Below are 23,427 nucleotides of genomic sequence, written 5' to 3' on the forward strand. Positions count from 1 at the left end.
TTCGGAACTGTTCCTGGATCAAACACCGCACATGCTCTTAAAAGCATGATCCATTTATGGCTATCCGCTACTGATGGGAATGGTGCGACAGTCAGATCTTACTTGACTTTCGTAAAGCATTCGACATGACTGACCATCGGATTCTGGTCGACAAGCTCCATGCCTATGACTTCACCCCCTCGGTAATCTTGTGGATTGTTGATTTTCTCTCCTGTTGCCAAAAAAGGGTTAAGCTTGGCCAAGCCTGCTTCTCGGAATGGGGCGCAATTCCATCAGGCATCCCACAAGGCACGAAGCTCGGTCACTGGTTATTTCTCATTATGATTTACCTTGATGCCTAAGGGGTCTACCTCTGGAAGTACGTAGATGACACCACTCTGGCTGAGGTTGTAACCAAAGAAGAGAAAAGTACCGTCCAGCATTCCTTTGACGAGTTGTCCTGCAAAGCAGCCAGTTGCATAGTCTCCTTCCAACTCAAAACATGAACCCAGTAAATTTAAGGCGCACGCGCACTTTCAATGTACAGCCGTTACGCACAAAAAGAACATGGCAAAGTTTCATCTACCACCATTTCTTGAACCATTTAAAATTAAGTAGTTGACTTATTAAATATCTTTAATATACAATTTTACATCATTTTAATATTTTTCATTATATGAGTTATTGCTTACATATTTTCAAATTTTTAATATTATTATTATAATTGTAACATAGATGGTTTATTCATAAAACATTGCAGCTAGTAGGCTGAATTACGTCTATCTATCTAGCTTGATTGCACTCAATGTACTATCTGTTAGGAGTATGACAGTTACAACCAGAGTGAGTAATCTATATAAACAATATAATTAATTCCATTCTTTAGGGGTTATCACTTGTAAGCGCAAAGTAAACAAGAAGACCTCTAAGCTATCATTTTGTTTAGACAAAAAAAATTGGTATCAAATGAAAGCGCTATATAGAAACCCTCGAATATATCAAGATATTTTTCATGAAGAGTCTACTGTCATCATGTATATATTATCCTAGTCGTCAAACACAAAATACTTTGGGTAAGTAGAGGGCACAAGCTAGCATAGAGAACAAAGTCACAGCAGAACTGGAACCGTAATGGAATTCAGAAATTAAGTCTTAAATGAGCTTGCTATATCTATATCTTCAAATTGCTTTGATCAACCTCAATGTGCTATCTCTTAGGGATTAATTTTCTGTTACAACCAAAAAAAAAAAACATATTGTAATATCATAGTAAGAGTGGATCCAAACCTTAGGGTTAGAGTAGACAAAGACAATAGGCATTAAGATTACTTCTTGTTCATTCCTAAGCGCCAACAGCATTTTAACTTAGGCCTTGAGGCAGTCTATACGTGTTAATTTTGACCTGTCAAAATGGGTAATTAATAACTTATGTTAACTCATCATATTTTCTAGTGACGTCAATGATGAGGTCACAATCAATGGACATCAAGTCGCTTTACAAGGTTATTTCAAACAACGAGGGACTCCAAGCTTTAAAGTATTACCTCGACAAACGTGAGGTAAAGGATCCCCCTACGGAAACTCTACTCCGTATGGCCGAGCTTCTTCTAACTCTTAACACATTCGAGTTCAACGGCCAATATTACAAACAGACCGGAGGAGTAGCCATGGGAAGTAAACTAGGTCCTAATTATGCATGTCTTTTCTTAGGATACATAGAAGAACAAATGCTATCAAGCTAAACGGGGAAGAAACCGGACCTATACAAAAGAAACATGGACGACATCGCCGGTGCTTCATCCTGCAGTGAACAAAACTCACTACTTTCCTAGAGTATGCATCTACATTCCACCAAAATTTAGAATTTACCTGGTCAATCTCCAAGGATAAACTACCATCCCTGGACATCTTAATGGTCTTACAAGATCACCGCATTGCCTCCACTACAAAGCAACAGATAGTCACTCGTATCTTAACTTTGACTCATCACACCCCTCCAAGTGCAACACATCCATTTCTTACAGCCGATTCTTACGCGTTCGAATTTCACTATTTCCAGGGATTACCCCCTGGAAATAGTGAAAAGAGGACGAGAGCAGGCGCAATGAAAAATCGTGGTGATCTACTATCACACACCAGGGCAACGACACCGCTTAAGACAGACACCACTTGTCACAACTTTTCACCCAAAGAACCGCGAGGTGTCCACCATCCTTGAACGTAATTTTAACATCTTACGCAACGATGTCGGTACGAAATAAATATTCCCTAAACCCCCTCTGAAAGCCTTCAGACGTGATCGGGAACTTGAAGGACATCTTGGTTCACAGCAGCATACCATCAGACACTGATCAAGTAGTAGGAACCTACCTTTGCGGCAGGGGAGATTGCCGAAAATGTCCATTTGTTAATTGCGTAATTTAGCACGTAGTGATTGATTTTCCGCGTAATTTAGCAAAGAATCCCGCGTAATTTTAGAATCCCTGGATAAACACCAAGGCTAAACTACCAGTACCAGCTTATTTAAATCAAATGAATCATGCTGTCAATGATATAAAGGTGGCGGTGCTGGTAGCCGGCCTTATGGACACCGATACCCGAAAACGAGTGGAGTCCAAGCTTATCATCAAACACAACACCCTGGCGCCGAGCGATGAAGGCATTGCCGAAACGTCGAAAAAAAAAATAGAACCCAGTGATTCAAGAAATTGTTGTATATAAATAAGCACAAGACAATCACTGCACAGGACTAAAATCACTACTACGTGACTATATTGGTGCAACCTCAATGACACCTCCATGACACATACCAAGATTGGTTGTTAAAGAGCCTCAGTCACGAAACGAAAATAGAGTTTATTTGAATATTGATATCTGAAAAACACTGGCTGAAAATTTGAGCGAAATCGTTTAAAACCTCGAAAAGTTATTGTTTTTTAGGGAATTTCAAACTTTCCGCGCTTTTTGTCCCCTCCATCAATCGCTCGGCCAAGCAATCACGTGACGACGCTTTCGATCACGTGTGCGTGCTCGGCGTCATAATGTTGGTTTAGTTCAATATGGCGGACAGAGAAAGTAAGACGTGCGACGGTGACCCTCGCGATAAAAGGAAAAAATAAGGGCCGATTTTGTGTAGCAGGCCTACCGAATAATGTTAGCTGCAAAAATACGTCTTACACGGATAATATTTCGATGCATAACTTTCCCAAAGACCGCAAATTGAGGCACGAGTGAGAGAAATTTGTACGGAAACATTGACCGGACTTTCGTGCACGAGGTGACAACATCTCACTATATTCGGACCACTTCAAGAAAGAGTGTTATGATGGGCCGAAGCTCAATGTTGGAAATTTAAAGTTTAATAGACGGCTAATCCCCGGGTCGATTCCAACCGAGGACGGCGGTAAGAAGACAATAGGAACCGTCCGCTCGTGATCAAAGACACGTAAGTTTTCAAATGTGTGAAATCTGTAAGCATGTTCGCCTGTTTTAAGTAATAATTTTCATGCCAATACCGCAGATAGGCCATTTTACCATGATATATTTATATCCTTTTTATATATATGCAAAGGGTTTCGTAGCCTAGACACCATGCATCACACAAGTTGGATAAACTGGCTGTAAAGCAATCTAGACAAAAAGAGAAAAAAAAATTTACCCCTAAAAATGTTATTTTTCATGTAACAGACCTTTTGGGTTGTTTTTTCTAGCAAACAAATAATTGCAACACTCCAAGGAAAATTCACTTTAAACTAAATTTACCACCTGGTTTCAATATTATTTATTATTTTCCTTCATTTTATCAGACTACTTCGTTGCTATGGTGATTTCTTTTAACCCTATGAAACAGAAGAGTTGAGTAACAGAGATGTTTTCCCATAAAATAGACACCAAAGACATCCCTCTCATCTGGAATTATTAATTGGAACATAGCCCTTGAGGAGGCCTGAAGTAGTTGTCTTTTGTAAGCCTTGTCTTTGGTGTCTTATTACCGAAGGCTTACAAAAGACAACTATTTCAGGCCTCCTAAAGGGCTATGTTCCAACTAATAATTCCAGAGAGGGTATTGTTATTTAACTTGGTCTCTGATTGGGTATTGTCGCTAACACATTTTATTCTAGAAGTAGTTGGGATATTTAAATTTCTCTAGGGAATGTCCTAACCCCTCAACCTTAGGGTGAGAGACAATTGTTTTGAATGGAAACTTTGCTCACAAAACTAAGGTTTTATTGTACAATCTATGCCTGTCATAATTATTTATCTTATTGTTTGCAGACTATGTAGATGATATCAGCAAGGTACTCTTCACTGTACCACTGGAGGAGTTGACAGCTATTCGTGAGAGATACCAAAAAAGGTGCCAGAGCCCCTTAGCCAACAATTTCCAAATAGAGTGTCCAGAAGTGAAGCCATCCAGGTTTATGAGAAGAGGAAAAGGCATAGCACCACCCCCCTTTATCCATCAGGTATGTGTGGCAATGGCTTAAGGCCTGGCTAAACATTTAAACATGTTTGTCAAACATTGCATTTGGTGGATATCCACACCTTCAACAGCAGTGAAAAAATAACTAAAAAAGAACCACAAACAAAATGCACCGTGAAAGCATTTGCAAAGACTTACTACTCAGATTGATGCCTATAGTACAACATACTTGTCTGGACTGTTCAATTTAGATCCTTTTTTGCTCTTGCAGCTATTTCTATTGTTGTTGTTGTTTTTTTTTTAATAAATATTACAGGTTGATTTTGTTGAAAATTGTCTTTTTGTTTTATAGCCAGCCAGATAAAAAAAATAATCCACCCTTTCTATGTAGCACAGAACTAGACTTAATAGTTCTCTTTTTAAACATGATTTTGTAGTTGATGTCCAAGAGGACATGAGAGCTGCTGCGCAGGAACAACCCACAGCTGCCCCAAAAGCAAGAAAGATAGAACCTCGTTGTAAAAAATGCAATGCACCAATGAAAGCCACAGTAAGAAAACATGTCCTGATAGAGCCACCAGTTAGATTAAGTTAGTGGGAGTTGGATTAAATTAGAGTGATTTCAATTTGTGAAACAGTTAGTGTTAATTGATACCACTCTCTATTTTACATTTGTAGATGGAATTCACAGATATTGTTTTGCTGATTATTTTTTTTCAACATCAATGTAGATTTTTTTCCATTGACTGAGTTGACTGCAAAATTGGATCAATATTACTCACTTTCAATAAATAGTAACAAGAAAACATCTATAAATACGTTATTTAATATTTTGCCCATTTGGTAAAATAAATACAAAATATAATTAATTTAAAAATAAATTCATCAGGGTTTTTTTTTCAGGGTGTTTTTTGCTATTTTTATCTATCAAACATGTACATATATTTCAAGAACTATACAAATCAAACTATACAAAATAAAATCATGAAAAGATATATATATATATATATCCAGTACTCATTGGTTGAGCCATATTCGGAATGTAGCCATACATCAATGCCTCATCAGCTCCTGGCCTCCTGATATCCCCTTGGCCGTAGGTGCCGTGTCTGATATCTTGTCCGTATGTCATTATAAATGCACGCAGACAATGGGCAAGTGTTTTCCCATCCCATATGGCCACATATCCACCGAATTATCCAGCGATAGGCAACTGACCTAAAAAATCTGTAAAATAGCACAAAGAATTACGTTGTCATAGGCAACAGCAATAACTAATTAGTTATGTGTGAGGATAAAAAAGACATTTCTTCAGGGTCAAAGGCTGCTCCTATCTTCCACAAAGTATGAACTCGCTAAGAAATAAATTATACCCCATAATAAAAATCACAGTTAACGATGTCTTTATTAATAAAAAAAACTTCGAAAAACAATTTATAACAGCAATAAGTTAAATGGTGCTTGTATCCTCAATAGCCCATGAGGTAAGGGGAAATTTGTGAAAAACTGCAATGCTTTTGGGCTAAAAAAAATATGGAGATAGCTCTTCTACTCCCTCAATTTCAAATGGTCCGACTATGTGAAAATAACAGATATCAAAGAGCGAAGACCCTGAACCAAAACCTGTAATCGCATGGGTTAGAACTTCGTATATGGCATTTTATATTTATATGATTCTCAACTACGTATAACAAAAAAATTCCTTACTCGTTCTCCGATACTCCTGTACGCCGCCTGTATGCTTGCCCTGTCCTTGCCTTCAGCAATGGCGCCACGTTTTGAAGGACGGCCTTGTTAGTCATTGCTCTGTAGTCCTCGTGCAGTGTGATGCATGATAAGTTCTCAATCGAACCGTCGAATGTTAGTTTGCCATGAACATACTCAATTTCTCTACAGCATCGATGCTCAAGAGCGCCGCTTAGCTCATTCTTTGCACAATGTTGACACTTGCACCTATAATTAACAACAAACGTGAGATTTCGCGACTCGATCGTTTCTCAGACAAAACATAGGGTAAACAATTTACCATTCCTGGACAGGTATTGTCTCATCCTCTCTGTCGGCCAGGATCTGGGGCCTCAGGCCATCGGGGTCGTTCGATTCCTCATCAATTTCTTCCCCGTAGCCCGGAGGTTTATCCGTGTAGGGCTCAAACTGGGTCTCTACCTCAGCAAACTCCTCACTTTTGTAGCCTTCGTTTTCGTCTGAAGAATTCGACGAACTCTCAGTCATACTGCGTGATACTTGCAATCCGGTATAATTATTTGAATGTATGATGGATCGTGTCTTGTATGTATTGTTTTGACCTTGACCATATATATTTGAAGAGACTTAGTGAACGCGGGAAAGATAAGCCAACATTATGACGCAAAACGACGCGTTATCACACGAAAGCGAGGCCATTCATGAGAGCGAGGTCGATAATCAAAGCGAGTTTTCTAGAACCTAGTCCTCCAAAAGGGGGACAAAAATTGATACCGAATTGCCGTCAATCGTCTCGGAAGAAAATACCATAACTTTGCGGGTTTTAAACAAATTTACATCAGATTTTGGCAAAGTACCCAAGGAATGTTGATCTTAATATAGGCTAATATTATTTTTCGTGACTCAGGCTCTTTAAATGTTTTGTTCATGAGATATGGGAATTTTTGTTCTTAATGAAATCGGAATAGTTTTGCTACGGCCTCGATGACGTCACAAATCACGTGGCCGTATTTTTGCACCCCCATTGACATAAACATGACACCTGCCAAGTTTGGTTGTGAAACAATGTTTTTAATGACGTAATCGATTACGTCACACAACACGTGACTATATTGTTGCATCCCCCTTGACACCTACATGACACATACCGAGTTTGGTTGTCATATGATGTTTCCTTTGTGAAATATAAATATTTTTATTTTGATGACGTCAGCATATCTTTGCTTCTAGTGACGTCATTGATGACGTCACAAATCACTTGACCACAGATTTGCGCCTCCCTTGTCACACACAAATGACACCTACCAGTTTGGTTGTCATGCGATGATTTTAAGGGATGGACGGACATCGCATCACAAAAACTCGAATCGATGGGTTATCAATATTTGTTACCATATTTGTTTTATATGCCCTTTTTTCTTAGGTATGGGGCTCCGCGATGCGCCTCGTGGGAGCTCCGCTATTAATGATGGAATTCCAAAGGACTCATATCTGGGCGATCAGTACCAATACTTCCGGCAGTCGACAGGCTTGTTGATTTTGTTAATCGTCTTGATCGTAGTTGTCACGTTTCCAAAAAGGATTTGAGCCGTGCTTTCCGTCAAATTCCTGTGGATCCCGCGGATTATAAATGTTGGGACTTTAAAACGATCAATTATATTTCCATAGTTCATTCCCGTTTGGACTCCGCACGGATAGTTTGTCTTGTCAGGGCACTACAAAAGCTGTGGTTTATATTTTAAACATCATGGGTGTTTTAGTGAATGTTTCGTTGACGAGTTTTATGGTGTGGCAATGCTGGACGTTTCACAGGATGAGTTCAATTGGATGAATTCTGTGTTTGACGAACTCGGGCTTGCCGCGGGAAGGATGCGTGATGCAAGAATGTTGGCAGTCTCAGGATTGTACGACAGCTTGGCACAACATGCTTTTTCTCCAGCTGGTCAAAGAAATGTGCATCTATGGGGATCCAGCATACCCCTTACGCAACCATCTGCAAGCGCCTTTTAGAATGGGTGTACTCAATGGGCCAATGCAAGACTTCAACGAATCCATGAGTACAGTCCGTATTTCAGTTGAATGGCTTTTTGCTGACATTACTATTATATACTATATACTACTATTATATTACTATTATACTATTATAACTATTTCAAATTTCTTGACTTCAAGAAAAGCTCAAGATTGGACTCAGTCATGTTGGAAAGATGTACATGGTCTGTGCCCTTCTGAGAAATGGCTTAACATGCCTTTACTCCAACACAACCTCTGAATATTTTGGACTTGATCCTCCTACACTGGTTAACTAATTCAACTAAAGAAAATAAACAATCAAATTGAGTTTGTATAATGCAGGTAGTACAGTGACAAACTATTTAAACAAGTGATGGGTGGGGCAACAAAACAACACAACAAAAATGTGCACATCACTTTTATAATGGTGCATATGTATTTGTTAACAGTGAAAAATAGAAACATTTGCTGTAAAATATATTATGTTTTATACAAAATGTATTTAAAGATATATAATCTTGTATGATAATAAAAATTTTAACTTTTGTTTTAAATAAAAATAACATTTTTGTGCAAATCAAGCACAAATAGACACTATACTGTACAGTAGTTCCCCGCGCATAAGAACCTGAATTTTTCAATTTAGCCTAAATAGTTTTTTTTATAATTCAAGGAAATTTAAGCTACCAAGGTTTCTCAAAATAGCTTCTTGTATCTTGATATTTGACTCAGATGAATAAATTAAATTTGCAAAAAATATGTCTAAATATCCCCTTCTCATACAATACAGTGCATTTATTGTAAAACAGGTAACTATGCTCTTGTAAAATTTAAAAACTGGAAAGTAAACAGTTTCTTCATGTCATATATCAAATACTTATTTGTTCAACATTTTCCCCATCACTCCTATGAACTGTTGCATCATGAGCATTTGTTGCTGCTGCTGTTGTTGTTGCTGTTGCTGTACCATAGCTTGCATCATTTCTGTATTCTTTTGCTGCAATTGTAGTTGTTGTTGTTGCATTTCCTTTTTCATGTTGAGCTCCTTTTCTCTAAGTTCACTGTTTTTGTCAGCTCTCTCTTTCAAAAACTCAATTGCATCTCCTCCCTTCCTTTTTTGTCGCTTGGGTTCTACATCAACATCACCCTCTTTGAAATCTCTCTTCTTTGTCTGTGACAGCCTTTCCATAGCTGTCAGTCTGACATCCTCAGCTTTGGCTTTATTAGCCTTTTCTTTCGCCTGACGCTGACTATCCTCTGGTACTGTAGTTTCTTCCAGTTCAATAATCTGTTTGATCAATTGGTCCAGCTCACTGGGCTCATCTGGGGCGATACCTGATGCCCTCTCCTCGGCCCTCATCTGCTTTTTGTACTTCTTAATCAAGTTTCCCAAGTGGTCCCTTACTGCTCTTGAGTCCACATTAAACATTGGAGTGTTACACTTATTTAGAGTGTCAGCAAGGCTTTTCCACGCTTCCGTTCTCCCAGTTGAAGATTTTTTGAACTGGAAGGGGTTGGTAAACAGTACATTATGTTGTGGGAGGTCGACCAGTACATGATCACATTGCTGTGTAAAAAAAATTGTTATTGCAACATGCACACCATTATATCCCTGATAGAATGTTTAAATATTGAATAAAAAGCCCTACAGTGAACTTGTGTGACTTTCCAAACACAATCAAATATGACTGAGAAAAATGAAAACAAAGTTTGCAAGACAATAAAGATAGATCTAAATACATATTTAAGCTTTCAATTAATGTGGGCCATGATGATAAGATTTAGATAATTAAATAAAAGCAAAATAAAGTGTAAACTTTTTTGTCCAATCTATCAGTGTTGCACATGAGTGTTGACAACATGGATGCTTGAACCTTTTTTTACAGACATGTAAGAGATTATCCATGTGTATTACTTATAAGTAATACATTACAAGACCAATGTATTCCATTTGTATGAAAATGAAATTATTGACAAATTGAATCAAGGTAAAACAACAAAATCAGAACCCAAAACTTCAGTACATTCACGTATAAATAGAAGTTATTTTCCGATAAAATTAGTCTGGTAAACCCGATAACTTTAAAAACTTTAAAATATCTTACTTATAAAAAAAGGATGGCTTTTTCAAATGGGTATTTTACGCTCCGTTATGTAATAAGCTAAACAGTATAGCCTACGTTATTTAGAAATCCAACAGAAGTTATAACAGAAGAACATAGAAAATACACTATAGATTCAAAGATAATGAGATGACATACTTTAAAGGTTTGTCCTTTGCATCTCGCACATTTGATGCCATGGTTGAACACCTGCTAAGAAAAAAAACGTTCATTTTTAATCAAAACTCGATTCCCTTGACTTCTGTAAAACCTCTACCTCTAGAAAAAGCAATAAACTTCACATACATAATGAAAAAATATTTGGAATATGCTTCCTTTCTATTAAAAGTATCGCTGAATACTCACGTTTTCTACAGCACTTCAAAAATCGATTCGTCGCGTTCCCGCCAAGAAGAGAGAACTTCATGCGCATGCGCTGTTGGGCAAAATGTGAAAAAAACACTTCCGCTCGCGTCCTAGACCCGCCGCGTTCTCGGTTCTTAAAGTCCCTAATATAGACGAATTCCTTACTCCACAGCAGATCCAGTCATATTTTTCAAGGAGGGCTGCGAAACTGAAAAACCAAACCACCTCCGAGGCTGACGTGATGGCGGCAGAAGAGCAAGACTATTATTCAGCCACGAGAGCACAAGTCATGTGCGCCATTCAACTTGAGCAACCCATTGTGTTCGATACCTACAACTTTGGGCTTTGGTTGCTAGTAAAAGTTTAAAAAAGCTCACCGTAGCTATGCTGGTAACTATAAGTCGCCCTGCACTTTTTTTGCTGATGAAGTTTAACTTAGGCAAACCGGCTATGCCATGCTGACGAGTCCTAACAAGGACGAAACAGCTGTCCATGGTTGCCGAACTGCACGGGTAATAGACTGTGCTAGCGTCCCGTCTTGGCCTGACTGGTGCCAATGTGTGTATGCTAGTGTGCTTTTAAAGTCCACATTTATGTATACATACTCGCAAGGATAGTTTGGCTATCCGACGGAGTTTTAGACTAGCGAAGGTCGCATGCGTGATCCGCACAATTGGCATCACGCTAGCCCGGTCGCAGCTCTAGATTCCACATGGATCTAAGCTGTGGTTTAAAGCACTTTGTTCGAGTCGAAGTCGCCCTGCAGTTTTTTCGCCGATGAAGTTTAACTGAGGCAAACCGGCTATGCCATGCTGACGAGTCCTAACAAGGACGAAACAGCTGTCCATGGTTGCCGAACTGCACGGGTAATAGACTGTGCTAGCGTCCCGTCTTGGCCCGACTGGTGCCAATGTGTGTATGCTAGTGTGCTTTTAAAGTCCACATTCAAAGTACTGTAAGTGATGAACTGTGAGATTTTTCTCATGGTGAACATTTTAGTCAGCTTAGGCATTTTAGCATTAATTCGTTTAACTAACAAATGAAAATTGATTTTATTGTTGAAATATTTCATATTTCAGGGGAGTCATGTAAGAAACATGAGATCGAGGCTCTCAGATTCTTGATTGACACTCGATTATTTTGCTATTTTTTGATTGGTTATCATCATTATTTGCCTAGCGGTGCGTCATAGCTTACACGTGCTCGTCGTGTGTAGTTGGGGGACGGTTCGCCAGCAGTTTTAGTTAGAGTTTCTATCAGAACAGGATGAGTGTATATTTCTCTAACTTGTATCTTACCTTTGGCAATTTGAGATCAATCCCGGAACCGATGTGTTATTCTTTATACTATAATACTAAGGCTCCCTATGACCTAAGATTTAGTTTTGTAGTTTTAGAGATTTTAGTTATTTGAATGATCTAGTCTTACAAGGACCTATTGTTCTTTATAGATACGTGACAACGCCTTAGCCTAAGTGCTCGTTCTTAAGAGTTTTAGTCTAGTTTTCTCAGTACAAATCTTGCCTTAGTTTCATGCTTGTGGTTTGCTATCCTCAGTTAAAGAACAGTCGTATCTGGAACTTTTTTCTATTGCTTGCAGTGGAATTCCCGCAAGCATGTACATTTAGACATTTTTCTAGTAAAGTGTTCTTATAGCCTTTATTATGATTGCTATTTACCATTTATCATCATTGAAATGTGTTTATGCTCATGCTATGTTTCGTTGTATGATTTTATGCATTTTAGTCTTTAGCAATAACTACTTGTAATGTATAAAGTATGATTGGAATGTCCGACACAAGATTCTATCACACCTGTAACTTTTACCACAATTTATTAATTAGTTGATTCTGTATCGTATTTCAGTTTACGTTCGTTTTCGTCCATTAAATCACCGTAAATCTACCCGATTTTTCCGTGATCTCTGTGGACATTCGATCAGTAAAACAGTTCCGAAACACTACGCAGATTTGCACGAAAAGTTGTTTGGCATGTGACAATTTGTCCCTCAACGCTCGCGCAGATCGCTAAGCGTTACATAGCTTATTTGCAAGGACGAGTTCAACAACGGTGTTGAATTGGACATTTTGTTTCATGTTAAAAAGGTTTCCTCGCGGATTTATTATCATAAATCTAAAAAAAAGAAAAAACACCAAAATAAAATTGATTAGGTTTCATGTATTGTTTATAAACTCGGTGGTGTCCATTCCACTTTTGAGAGCATCTAAAATCAAGATGGCGGCAGTCTCTCGTGCACTTGTGTTCACATTTAAGACATTTTTATACCATCGGGCTATTTTTAAAACCATGCCATGTCGTTTAGATTCATTATTGTTGAACAAAAAGAACAAATAAAACGGGAGGAGCAAGTTAATGAGGAGGAGAGGTCACGCAGGCCACGAGTGTTGACGGAAGAACAAAGAGCTCAGCAAAGATAGCTTGACCGTGCACTCACCGAGGAGCAGAGAGTGCGAAAAAGACAGACAAGTTCTGAGTACAGGTTAAATGACGAGCAAAGGCTCTGGAAAAAGCAAAGGGACTCGGAGTACGAATCAAATGAAGATTAGAGCATTGTTTGGATTCCCTGTGGAAGGACTGGGACTAGCCCGGTCAGAACTCATTGTAGTTCTTTATCATTCCGTTCGTTCATGTAATAAAACATCATTGCAAACAGGAAAAAGAAGCACTCTTATCTATGATAAAGAACTACCTACCTCCCAAAGACATTGAGGAACGCAGATACAGGATAACCAAGCCGAAAAGAAGCAGAAACAGCCCACAACAACAGCAAAACGTCAACACGAAAATACGGCCGCCATCTTGGATTTCACTGAAGCTCCAACTACAAACCAAACAAGCCTTTTAAAAGCCAAGAAACCATGCCAAAATTCAAATGCCCCTTCCCAGGCTGTGAATATGAAACTGAAGATGTCAAAGATGAACTAGCAGCAGTTTTAATCTCAGTTCATTCCAATGGAACCCACATAACCAACCAAACCCCAAGCACCCCCAACCAAACAGCAAAAGTGGAGAAGGTCCGACGGCCCACAGTTTCCAGCGCCGGAACGAGTGAGGAATGGTCTTATTTCATGACTAGATGGCAAGACTACGTCGAAGCCACAAAGATAACAGGAAAAGACAAGACTATCCAGCTTCTGGAGTGCTGTGATGAACATCTTCGCAAAGACCTCACACGAAACGCAGGGGGGTCCCTAACAAACAAAAGTACAGCAGAAGTCCTAGGGGCCATAAAGAAACTGGCTGTGCGTGAGGAGAATGCCATGGTGGCCAGAGTACAACTTCACAACATGCGACAGGACAGAGATGAGCCCATCCGAAGTTTCTGCGCACGACTACGTGGCCAGGCAAGCGTTTGCAAATTTCTCATCACCTGCCCCAACTGCAACACAGAGGTCAACTACACAGAGAACATACTCCGTGACGTTGTCACCCGCGGTCTGGCCGATGAGGAAATCCAGCTCGACCTCCTTGGTGAAAAAGATCAAGAAATGTCACTCGAGGATGCCCTAAAATTCATTGAGGCAAAGGAGTCGGGGAAACGGTCAGCGGGGCGACTACTACAAACACAAGGCGCCGAGGCCATTCGAAGCCAATATCGCAACATGAAGCAAAGCGAACACAAAAATCGTAAATCCTCAGACCAACATGGTACGGGAACCTGCAATTACTGTGGCAAACAGGGCCACGGTGTCAAGGCCCCACCCAAGATCAGGAAACAGGAATGTCCCGCATATGGAACCACCTGCCAGTTATGTGGTCGTGCGAACCATGTCGCAATCATGTGCCAAAACAAAGACAAACCACTTGGTCAAAGCCCCCACCACGTGACCGATGCAGGAAAACACACAGAAAACGCAGTCTTCGATGCCCTCTGCAGTGTGAACAGCTCCAGCGATGATCATGCCATCCACGGCATCTCCCTGGACCATCACCTCTACGACAACCTTAGCAATCGCTGGATTCGTAGTGCATCACAGCCACAACCCTACATCTCGCTTACCGCCACCATACAGCCAGACGACTACACCGCCCTCGGTTTTCACCCAGTGACTAACAAGCCAAAATCAGCCCAACTACCCGCCGGGTGCCAAAGTTGCCTCGCCAGCTTGAGTGTCATCCGCCGCTTCGGGCTAAATGAAGCAGATCTCATACCAGTAACTACACGCATGCATGCAGCCAACGGCACTGGCATCCCAATACTTGGAGCCGTAATCCTACGCCTGACAGGCAATAACCAGCCTGGATTGGAAGCCAAAACAAGGCAGATTGTCTACGTCACCAATGAATCTGACCGCCTGTTCCTAAGTCGGGAAGCATGCAAAGACCTCGGGATTATCTCAGAGAGCTTTCCTACGGTTGGGGAAAGCCTATATCACCCAACCAGCGACAGCGCCGCCATCTCGTCCAACAAGGGGAACACAATGGACACACCCGACAACTCATGCACCTGCCCACGACGCCAGATGCCCCCACCTAAGCCAACGGAGCCACCATTCCCTGCAACAGAAGACAACAGAGCAAACCTACAGGAATGGCTCCTCGATTATTATAAGTCCAGCACATTCAACACCTGCGAACACCAACAACTTCCCCTAATGGATGGCATACCAATGAGACTCATGGTCGACCCCGAAGCCAAACCCGTCGCCCATCACACCCCCATACCGGTACCCCTCCACTGGCAGGAGGAGGTGAAGGCCGGCCTAGACCAAGACGTGGCACTCGGCGTTCTTGAGCCTGTCCCAGTCGGCGAACCAGTCACATGGTGTCACCGCATGGTAGTCTGTGCTAAGAAAAATGGAAAGCCCCGCCGGACCGTTGACTTCCAATCACTCAACCTCCATGCCACACGCGAGACCCATCACACCCAGAGCCCATTCCACCAGGCACGCTCAATACCCTACAACACGAAGAAAACAGTCTTTGACTGCTGGAATGGATACCACAGTGTGCCACTACACCAGGATGACCGCCACCTCACCACATTCATAACCCCCTGGGGAAGATACCGCTATAAGACAGCTCCCCAGGGATACATCGCCTCCGGTGATGGGTACTCCCGACGGTTCGATGAGATTGTCTCCCACGTGCCAAACAAGACAAAGTGTATTGACGACACTCTCCTATGGGCGGACGACATCAACAGCAGCTTCCACCAGGCAGTCAATTGGCTTGACCTCTGTGGTCGACATGGCATCACACTCAATCCAGACAAGTTTGTCTTCGCAGCTGACACTGTCGAGTTTGCCGGGTTTGAAATTACACGTAACAGCGTACGCCCTTGCCAGAAATACCTGGATGCTATCCGAAAATTCCCCACACCAGTTAACGTCACCGACATGCGGTCGTGGTTCGGACTGATCAATCAGGTATCATATGCCTTCGCTGCAACCGAACGCATGCTGCCATTCCGAGCATCACTCAAGCCTGGCACCCAGTTCACCTGGACCAAAGAGCTTGACCAGCTATTCGAAGAATCCAAGTCTATAATCATCAGAGAAATCGAGGACGGCGTCCGCATCTTTGACAAATCAAAGCCTACATGTCTAGCAACTGACTGGTCCAAAACTGGCATCGGCTTTTGGCTACTTCAAAAACACTGCAAATGCCCCTCCACGGCCCCATTCTGTTGTCGCAGTGGATGGAAAGTGACATTAGTAGGCAGTCGCTTCACTCACGCAGCAGAATCACGCTACGCCCCAATCGAAGGTGAGGCTTTGGCTGTGGCCGATGCTCTGGACAAGGCTCGCTTCTTTGTCCTAGGCTGTAGCAACCTAATTGTCGCCGTTGATCACAAACCCCTATTGAAGGTATTTGGTGATCGGTCCCTTGATGAAATTCCCAACAGCCGGCTCAGGAACCTCAAAGAGAAGACACTCCGTTACAAGTTCCGCATGGTCCACATCCCTGGAGCAAGACACAAAGCTGCGGATGCCATCTCACGCCACCCAATGGGCTCAACAACCCCTGAAATGATGACGCTGCCTGACGACATAGCTACCATCGATGCCTCCAACAGCCCTCACCCAGCCAACGCTGCCCTCGCAAGCCTTCGCACTAGGGAGCCACCAGAAGAATCCTGCTCCTACGGGATCGACAAAGAGCTGGTATCCTCAGCCACATCCACCCTCAACACCATGGCCGTTACCTGGGAGACGGTGAAACTAGAAACCACCAGCGACCCAAATCTCCACTCCCTGACCGCCATCATTGAGTCCGGCTTCCCAGAAGCGCAGCACGACCTCGCCCCAGCACTCCAAGAATACCACAGATTCCGGCACGATCTCCACACCATCGATGGAGTCATCCTTTACAAGGATCGCATCGTCATTCCCCCAACCCTACGAGAGGTGATACTTAAAGCACTCCACTCTGCACACCAAGGCGTGACATCCATGACTGCCCGCGCCGAGTCATCAGTCTTTTGGCCAGGAATCACACCTGCCATTGTCGCCTTACGGGAACGATGCTCCTACTGTAACCGCATAACACCTTCACAGCCAAGCGCCCCACCCTACCCACCAATACTGCCAGCCTACCCATTCCAATGCATCTGTGCTGACTTCTTCCACTACAAAGGCAGCACTTACCTGGTAGCAGTGGACAGATACTCTAACTGGCCAATCGTCGAAAAGGCTCGTGATGGCTCCGCCGGCCTAGTAGAATGTCTGAGGCGCACCTTCTGCACCTTTGGCATCCCTGATGAGTGCGCAAGTGACGGTGGACCAGAATTTGTCGCCAATCCTACACAGCAGTTCCTCAAGGAGTGGGGAGTCCACCACCGCCTATCCTCAGTAGCGTTTCCCCACTCCAACAGTAGAGCTGAAATAGGAGTGAAAACCGTCAAGCGGCTCATCACCAACAACACCGGCCCACATGGTGAACTCAACACCAATGCCTTCCAACAAGCGATACTTCAATACCGCAACACCCCAGACCCAAGCACCAAGCTGTCACCAGCACAATGCATATTCGGCAGACCAATCAAGGATTCAATCCCGATCCTCCCAGGGCACTATATCCCACACCCCACTTGGCGGGACACCCTTGCCCTCAGAGAAGAAGCTTTAAGGAACAGACACATGAGGGCAGCAGAGAGATGGTCACAACATACAAAGAGACTTCCCCCTCTTGCCATAGGACACCACGTGAGGATCCAGAACCAGACAGGCCCCAATCCAACACGATGGGACAAGACAGGCATTGTCATTGTGGTACGGCAATTTGACCAATACGTTGTGCGTGTCGACGGCTCCGGAAGGATAACTCTCCGTAACCGGAAATTCCTACGGAAATACATCCCTGTCCAAGCACCACAGCCACCACGGATACTCAACGATGACCTCAAATTCATCAGCCGAGCAACCCAAGCAAGACCGAAAGAAAGCCTAACCAAACTCCCAAAAGGCACAGCAACAACAAGCCCCACTGGAATTTCCGTCGAAACACCCACACGACCTAGCCCCACGCTCACGAGAGACACTGGGCCAGGAACTGGGACAACAGGCAGTGATACACCAACCAGACCACCAGAAACTGAGCCAGGATCAGCGGAAGCATCCGAACCAGTAAGCCCAGCCAAACCACCATCCAACCCCCCACTCGAGAAGATACCCTTAGCCCTGAGGAGGCTACAGGACTACAACAAGAAAGGACTACTTGAACAATGAACACAAACATTAGTCAAAAGGACACATTGTTATATTGTTATGTTATATATCAGTATTTATCATCCCCACCATGCAGGAACACTAAATACTTGGGGGGAGATAGAGCATTGTTTGGATTCCCTGTGGAAGGACTGGGACTAGCCCGGTCAGAACTCATTGTAGTTCTTTATCATTCCGTTCGTTCATGTAATAAAACATCATTGCAAACAGGAAAAAGAAGCACTCTTATCTAAAGATCAAACCCAAAGGCCTCTTGAAGGAGAGAGGGCATCTAGACTCAGGAGAAAACAACAGAGACAGTCCTCCTCAATTACTTCTACCTCTCTTGTTGGTGAGTTTTCTTTGGATTGTTATCGTATGTTTATATTTTAAATTGCCTTGATATTCTTATTTGATTTGTATTCATTATGAGGGATTCTTGTGGAATCCCGAAGTCATAAATTGGGCATTTTTTTCGTCGTCGTCGTCATCTTCAAAACGTTTTTATTTTCATACCCAGATCGTTTGACAGATTTTGGCCGAGGTGCACTGGATACAAACAAAGCCAATGATAAAACTCACATACGATTGCTTCAGCCTCACGATTGGTATACAAATCTTATCAAGAGCGAACTACAGGTTTCACCATTACAAATAACTCAACTAAAGAATGTCAACAAAGTCGACAAGCGCAGAAACAAGGATTGTTAGTAAGCTTGCTATAAAAAAACATCAGACAAAAGATGTGTTTACGATCATCCATGTGTTTATCAAAGTAACGCCATGTTTACAAGGATGAGTACAAACATTGCTTCTTTTATTATTTTTCCTTCAAGGATGCCCAAGAAGCCCAACCCCACCTTCATGTTTATGTTTTCTGTTATTGCAGACAAAATCATAACCAGGAAAATCAAATAAGCTACCTGAGCCATTTAACCAAGTTTCAGAGATAGCAATGCCATGAAAATTGGAGTTAAGGGTAGATAAACATTCAGAAAGGACTGCAAAATGTTTATTAAGGCTACGAATGTTAACATGTTATATTGAAAACGATCCAGTTGGCGATGCAGTTGGCTGGACCAGGTTGAAATCATTGGGAATTAAATAAAGGCATTTTGAGAGAGCCTTTGAATTGTCGTAGAGAAAGTTAGCATCTGGGTCCATACCAGAGTCGAGCAAGAGTTGCCGTGAGTCAGAGAAAGGATTAAAATATAGGTTTTTAGCCGTTCTTGGTCTCTAGATGAAACATTCAGGTCCAAAAGAGCATAATAAAAAGTACCATCCTCAAAGTGATTAAAAGGGAATATATTGGCTAGGCAAACTTTACAAAACCATGGATCACAAGAGGCTGAAAGATCAAAATATTCTTGTTGACAGAAACCTGTGCTTTAAGATGAGCCTAGAGACCACACGAGTCACAGAATATGGCTCTGTGGTTTTCATGGACTGAGAAATGACAGATAGAGCAAGGATGCTTAATAGTCATTATTTATGGTTGGAAGAGAAGAAAACCGAATAAAGAAACAAGGTAAGAAATGGCATGGGTAGGAGATAAATAGACAATTGAATTTAAATGACAAGTAATTCGCAACAATGATTTATAATGAATATGATTTCTTATATCTATATGCTTACACATTACTACAAGTACAAGTTTCAGAGATAGCAATGCCATGAAAATTGGAGTTAAGGGTAGATAAACATTCAGAAAGGACTGCAAAATGTTTATTAAGGCTACGAATGTTAACATGTAATATTGAAAACGATCCAGTTGGCGATGCAGTTGGCTGGACCAGGTTGAAATCATTGGGAATTAAATAAAGGCATTTTGAGAGAGCCTTTGAATTGTCGTAGAGAAAGTTAGCATCTGGGTCCATACCAGAGTCGAGCAAGAGTTGCCGTGAGTCAGAGAAAGGATTAAAATATAGGGTTTTTAGCCGTTCTTGGTCTCTAGATGAAACATTCAGGTCCAAAAGAGCATAATAAAAAGTATCATCCTCAAAGTGATTAAAAGGGAATATATTGGCTAGGCAAACTTTACAAAACCATGGATCACAAGAGGCTGAAAGATCAAAATATTCTTGTTGACAGAAACCTGTGCTTTAAGATGAGCCTAGAGACCACACGAGTCACAGAATATGGCTCTGTGGTTTTCATGGACTGAGAAATGACAGATAGAACAAGGATGCTTAATAGTCATTATTTATGGTTGGAAGAGAAGAAAACCGAATAAAGAACCAAGGTAAGAAATGGCATGGGTACGAGATAAATAGACAATTGAATTAAAATGACAAGTAATTCGCAAAAATGATTTATAATGAATATGATTTCTTATATCTATATGCTTACACATTACTACAAGTACAAGTTTCAGAGATAGCAATGCCATGAAAATTGGAGTTAAGGGTAGATAAACATTCAGAAAGGACTGCAAAATGTTTATTAAGGCTACGAATGTTAACATGTATTATTGAAAACGATCCAGTTGGCGATGCAGTTGGCTGGACCAGGTTGAAATCATTGGGAATTAAATAAAGGCATTTTGAGAGAGCCTTTGAATTGTCGTAGAGAAAGTTAGCATCTGGGTCCATACCAGAGTCGAGCAAGAGTTGCCGTGAGTCAGAGAAAGGATTAAAATATAGGGTTTTTAGCCGTTCTTGGTCTCTAGATGAAACATTCAGGTCCAAAAGAGCATAATAAAAAGTATCATCCTCAAAGTGATTAAAAGGGAATATATTGGCTAGGCAAACTTTACAAAACCATGGATCACAAGAGGCTGAAAGATCAAAATATTCTTGTTGACAGAAACCTGTGCTTTAAGATGAGCCTAGAGACCACACGAGTCACAGAATATGGCTCTGTGGTTTTCATGGACTGAGAAATGACAGATAGAACAAGGATGCTTAATAGTCATTATTTATGGTTGGAAGAGAAGAAAACCGAATAAAGAACCAAGGTAAGAAATGGCATGGGTACGAGATAAATAGACAATTGAATTAAAATGACAAGTAATTCGCAAAAATGATTTATAATGAATATGATTTCTTATATCTATATGCTTACACATTACTACAAGTACAAGTTTCAGAGATAGCAATGCCATGAAAATTGGAGTTAAGGGTAGATAAACATTCAGAAAGGACTGCAAAATGTTTATTAAGGCTACGAATGTTAACATGTATTATTGAAAACGATCCAGTTGGCGATGCAGTTGGCTGGACCAGGTTGAAATCATTGGGAATTAAATAAAGGCATTTTGAGAGAGCCTTTGAATTGTCGTAGAGAAAGTTAGCATCTGGGTCCATACCAGAGTCGAGCAAGAGTTGCCGTGAGTCAGAGAAAGGATTAAAATATAGGGTTTTTAGCCGTTCTTGGTCTCTAGATGAAACATTCAGGTCCAAAAGAGCATAATAAAAAGTATCATCCTCAAAGTGATTAAAAGGGAATATATTGGCTAGGCAAACTTTACAAAACCATGGATCACAAGAGGCTGAAAGATCAAAATATTCTTGTTGACAGAAACCTGTGCTTTAAGATGAGCCTAGAGACCACACGAGTCACAGAATATGGCTCTGTGGTTTTCATGGACTGAGAAATGACAGATAGAACAAGGATGCTTAATAGTCATTATTTATGGTTGGAAGAGAAGAAAACCGAATAAAGAACCAAGGTAAGAAATGGCATGGGTACGAGATAAATAGACAATTGAATTTAAATGACAAGTAATTCGCAAAAATGATTTATAATGAATATGATTTCTTATATCTATATGCTTACACATTACTACAAGTACAAGTTTCAGAGATAGCAATGCCATGAAAATTGGAGTTAAGGGTAGATAAACATTCAGAAAGGACTGCAAAATGTTTATTAAGGCTACGAATGTTAACATGTATTATTGAAAACGATCCAGTTGGCGATGCAGTTGGCTGGACCAGGTTGAAATCATTGGGAATTAAATAAAGGCATTTTGAGAGAGCCTTTGAATTGTCGTAGAGAAAGTTAGCATCTGGGTCCATACCAGAGTCGAGCAAGAGTTGCCGTGAGTCAGAGAAAGGATTAAAATATAGGGTTTTTAGCCGTTCTTGGTCTCTAGATGAAACATTCAGGTCCAAAAGAGCATAATATAAAGTATCATCCTCAAAGTGATTAAAAGGGAATATATTGGCTAGGCAAACTTTACAAAACCATGGATCACAAGAGGCTGAAAGATCAAAATATTCTTGTTGACAGAAACCTGTGCTTTAAGATGAGCCTAGAGACCACACGAGTCACAGAATATGGCTCTGTGGTTTTCATGGACTGAGAAATGACAGATAGAACAAGGATGCTTAATAGTCATTATTTATGGTTGGAAGAGAAGAAAACCGAATAAAGAACCAAGGTAAGAAATGGCATGGGTACGAGATAAATAGACAATTGAATTTAAATGACAAGTAATTCGCAAAAATGATTTATAATGAATATGATTTCTTATATCTATATGCTTACACATTACTACTTATTATTTACTCATTAATTACATAACGTAAAGATAGATCAGGTTATTAGCAATATTACTATTTCTAAATACTCAATAAACAACAAGTTCGAGAGAGATGCAAAAAGCATAAACATAACAGAAAGATCCAAAATGGGAGAAGAGGGAAAGAGAGAGAGAGAATGGCAAACAGGCAGGCCAAGATGGGACATAAACATACAATAGAGGTCAATAGGATGTGTACTTCGAGATGAGCCTCCGGAACTCTCAAAGGGAGGTGCATCTCTCAATAGTGAAAGAGTGGGAAGAGGGACGGAAGGAAACGGTACCGTCGATAGTCCTCACCTTGTTGATAATACCAGGCGGTATAAAATTTCGAAGGTATCTAAGAATGCCTCTACGAGTGTCCGTTAAATCCGCCTGAAGATTGAAAGGTTTGCTGTTCAACTTAAGTTTCTTTCTCTTCGAGAGGACAGTAACTTTTGTGTTGTGTCTGACAAAGCGGGCTATAATAGGCCGAGATTTTTTACCTAGCGCCGGCCTATACGGTTCGATTGGCTTATTTCTTCCGGTTGTAGGTCGCCTAGTTCCTCAGAAAAGAAGTTTATAAGGTCATTGGTGTCTTCATCGTCAGATTCTGCGATGCCAAAAACTCTGTTGTTCCGCCGATTATATTGCTCAAGATCGTCGA

The 23,427-nt window shown here is 41.2% G+C and overlaps 2 protein-coding genes and 2 long non-coding RNA genes across 4 annotated transcripts; 1 reads left to right on the forward strand and 3 right to left on the reverse strand.

Annotated features, from left to right (window-relative positions):
* Positions 1–2,339: 2,339 nt before the first annotated feature.
* Positions 2,340–4,537, forward strand: LOC116610929. Its single transcript, XR_004293440.2, has 2 exons — positions 2,340–3,424; positions 4,255–4,537. It is a non-coding gene; the product is annotated as an uncharacterized LOC116610929 (long non-coding RNA).
* A 559-nt stretch (positions 4,538–5,096) lies between these two features.
* On the reverse strand, positions 5,097–7,030 carry LOC116610621. Its single transcript, XM_048721871.1, has 3 exons — positions 6,429–7,030; positions 6,110–6,355; positions 5,097–5,629 (listed from the first exon to the last, which is right to left on the reverse strand). Exons 1-3 carry the CDS (start codon positions 6,632–6,634, stop codon positions 5,467–5,469), a joined length of 615 nt encoding a protein of 204 aa, XP_048577828.1. The 5' UTR covers positions 6,635–7,030; the 3' UTR covers positions 5,097–5,466.
* LOC5503245 (probable basic-leucine zipper transcription factor K) lies at positions 6,920–11,151 on the reverse strand. The gene is made up of 3 exons (XM_048721872.1): positions 10,588–11,151; positions 10,381–10,434; positions 6,920–9,686 (listed from the first exon to the last, which is right to left on the reverse strand). The coding sequence occupies exon 3, from the start codon at positions 9,546–9,548 to the stop codon at positions 8,997–8,999; it is 552 nt and encodes a 183-aa protein (XP_048577829.1). The 5' UTR covers positions 9,549–9,686; positions 10,381–10,434; positions 10,588–11,151; the 3' UTR covers positions 6,920–8,996.
* An 840-nt stretch (positions 11,152–11,991) lies between these two features.
* On the reverse strand, positions 11,992–17,334 carry LOC125559772. The gene is made up of 2 exons (XR_007306440.1): positions 17,198–17,334; positions 11,992–13,428 (listed from the first exon to the last, which is right to left on the reverse strand). It is a non-coding gene; the product is annotated as an uncharacterized LOC125559772 (long non-coding RNA).
* Positions 17,335–23,427: the final 6,093 nt, after the last annotated feature.

Source organism: Nematostella vectensis, chromosome 14 (assembly GCF_932526225.1).
Source record: "Nematostella vectensis chromosome 14, jaNemVect1.1, whole genome shotgun sequence".
NCBI classification, from domain to species: Eukaryota; Metazoa; Cnidaria; class Anthozoa; order Actiniaria; family Edwardsiidae; genus Nematostella; species Nematostella vectensis.

Coding starts and splice junctions, on each gene's coding strand:
- LOC5503245 (XM_048721872.1), bottom strand. CDS start 9,548: ATGTTTAATGTGGACTCAAGAGCAGTAAGGGACCACTTGGGAAACTTG.
- LOC116610621 (XM_048721871.1), bottom strand. CDS start 6,634: ATGACTGAGAGTTCGTCGAATTCTTCAGACGAAAACGAAGGCTACAAA. Junction 6,356..6,428: donor ACAATACCTGTCCAGGAATG/GTAAATTGTTTA, acceptor TGTTAATTATAG/GTGCAAGTGTCAACATTGTG. Junction 5,630..6,109: donor ACAGGAGTATCGGAGAACGA/GTAAGGAATTTT, acceptor GCTATTTTACAG/ATTTTTTAGGTCAGTTGCCT.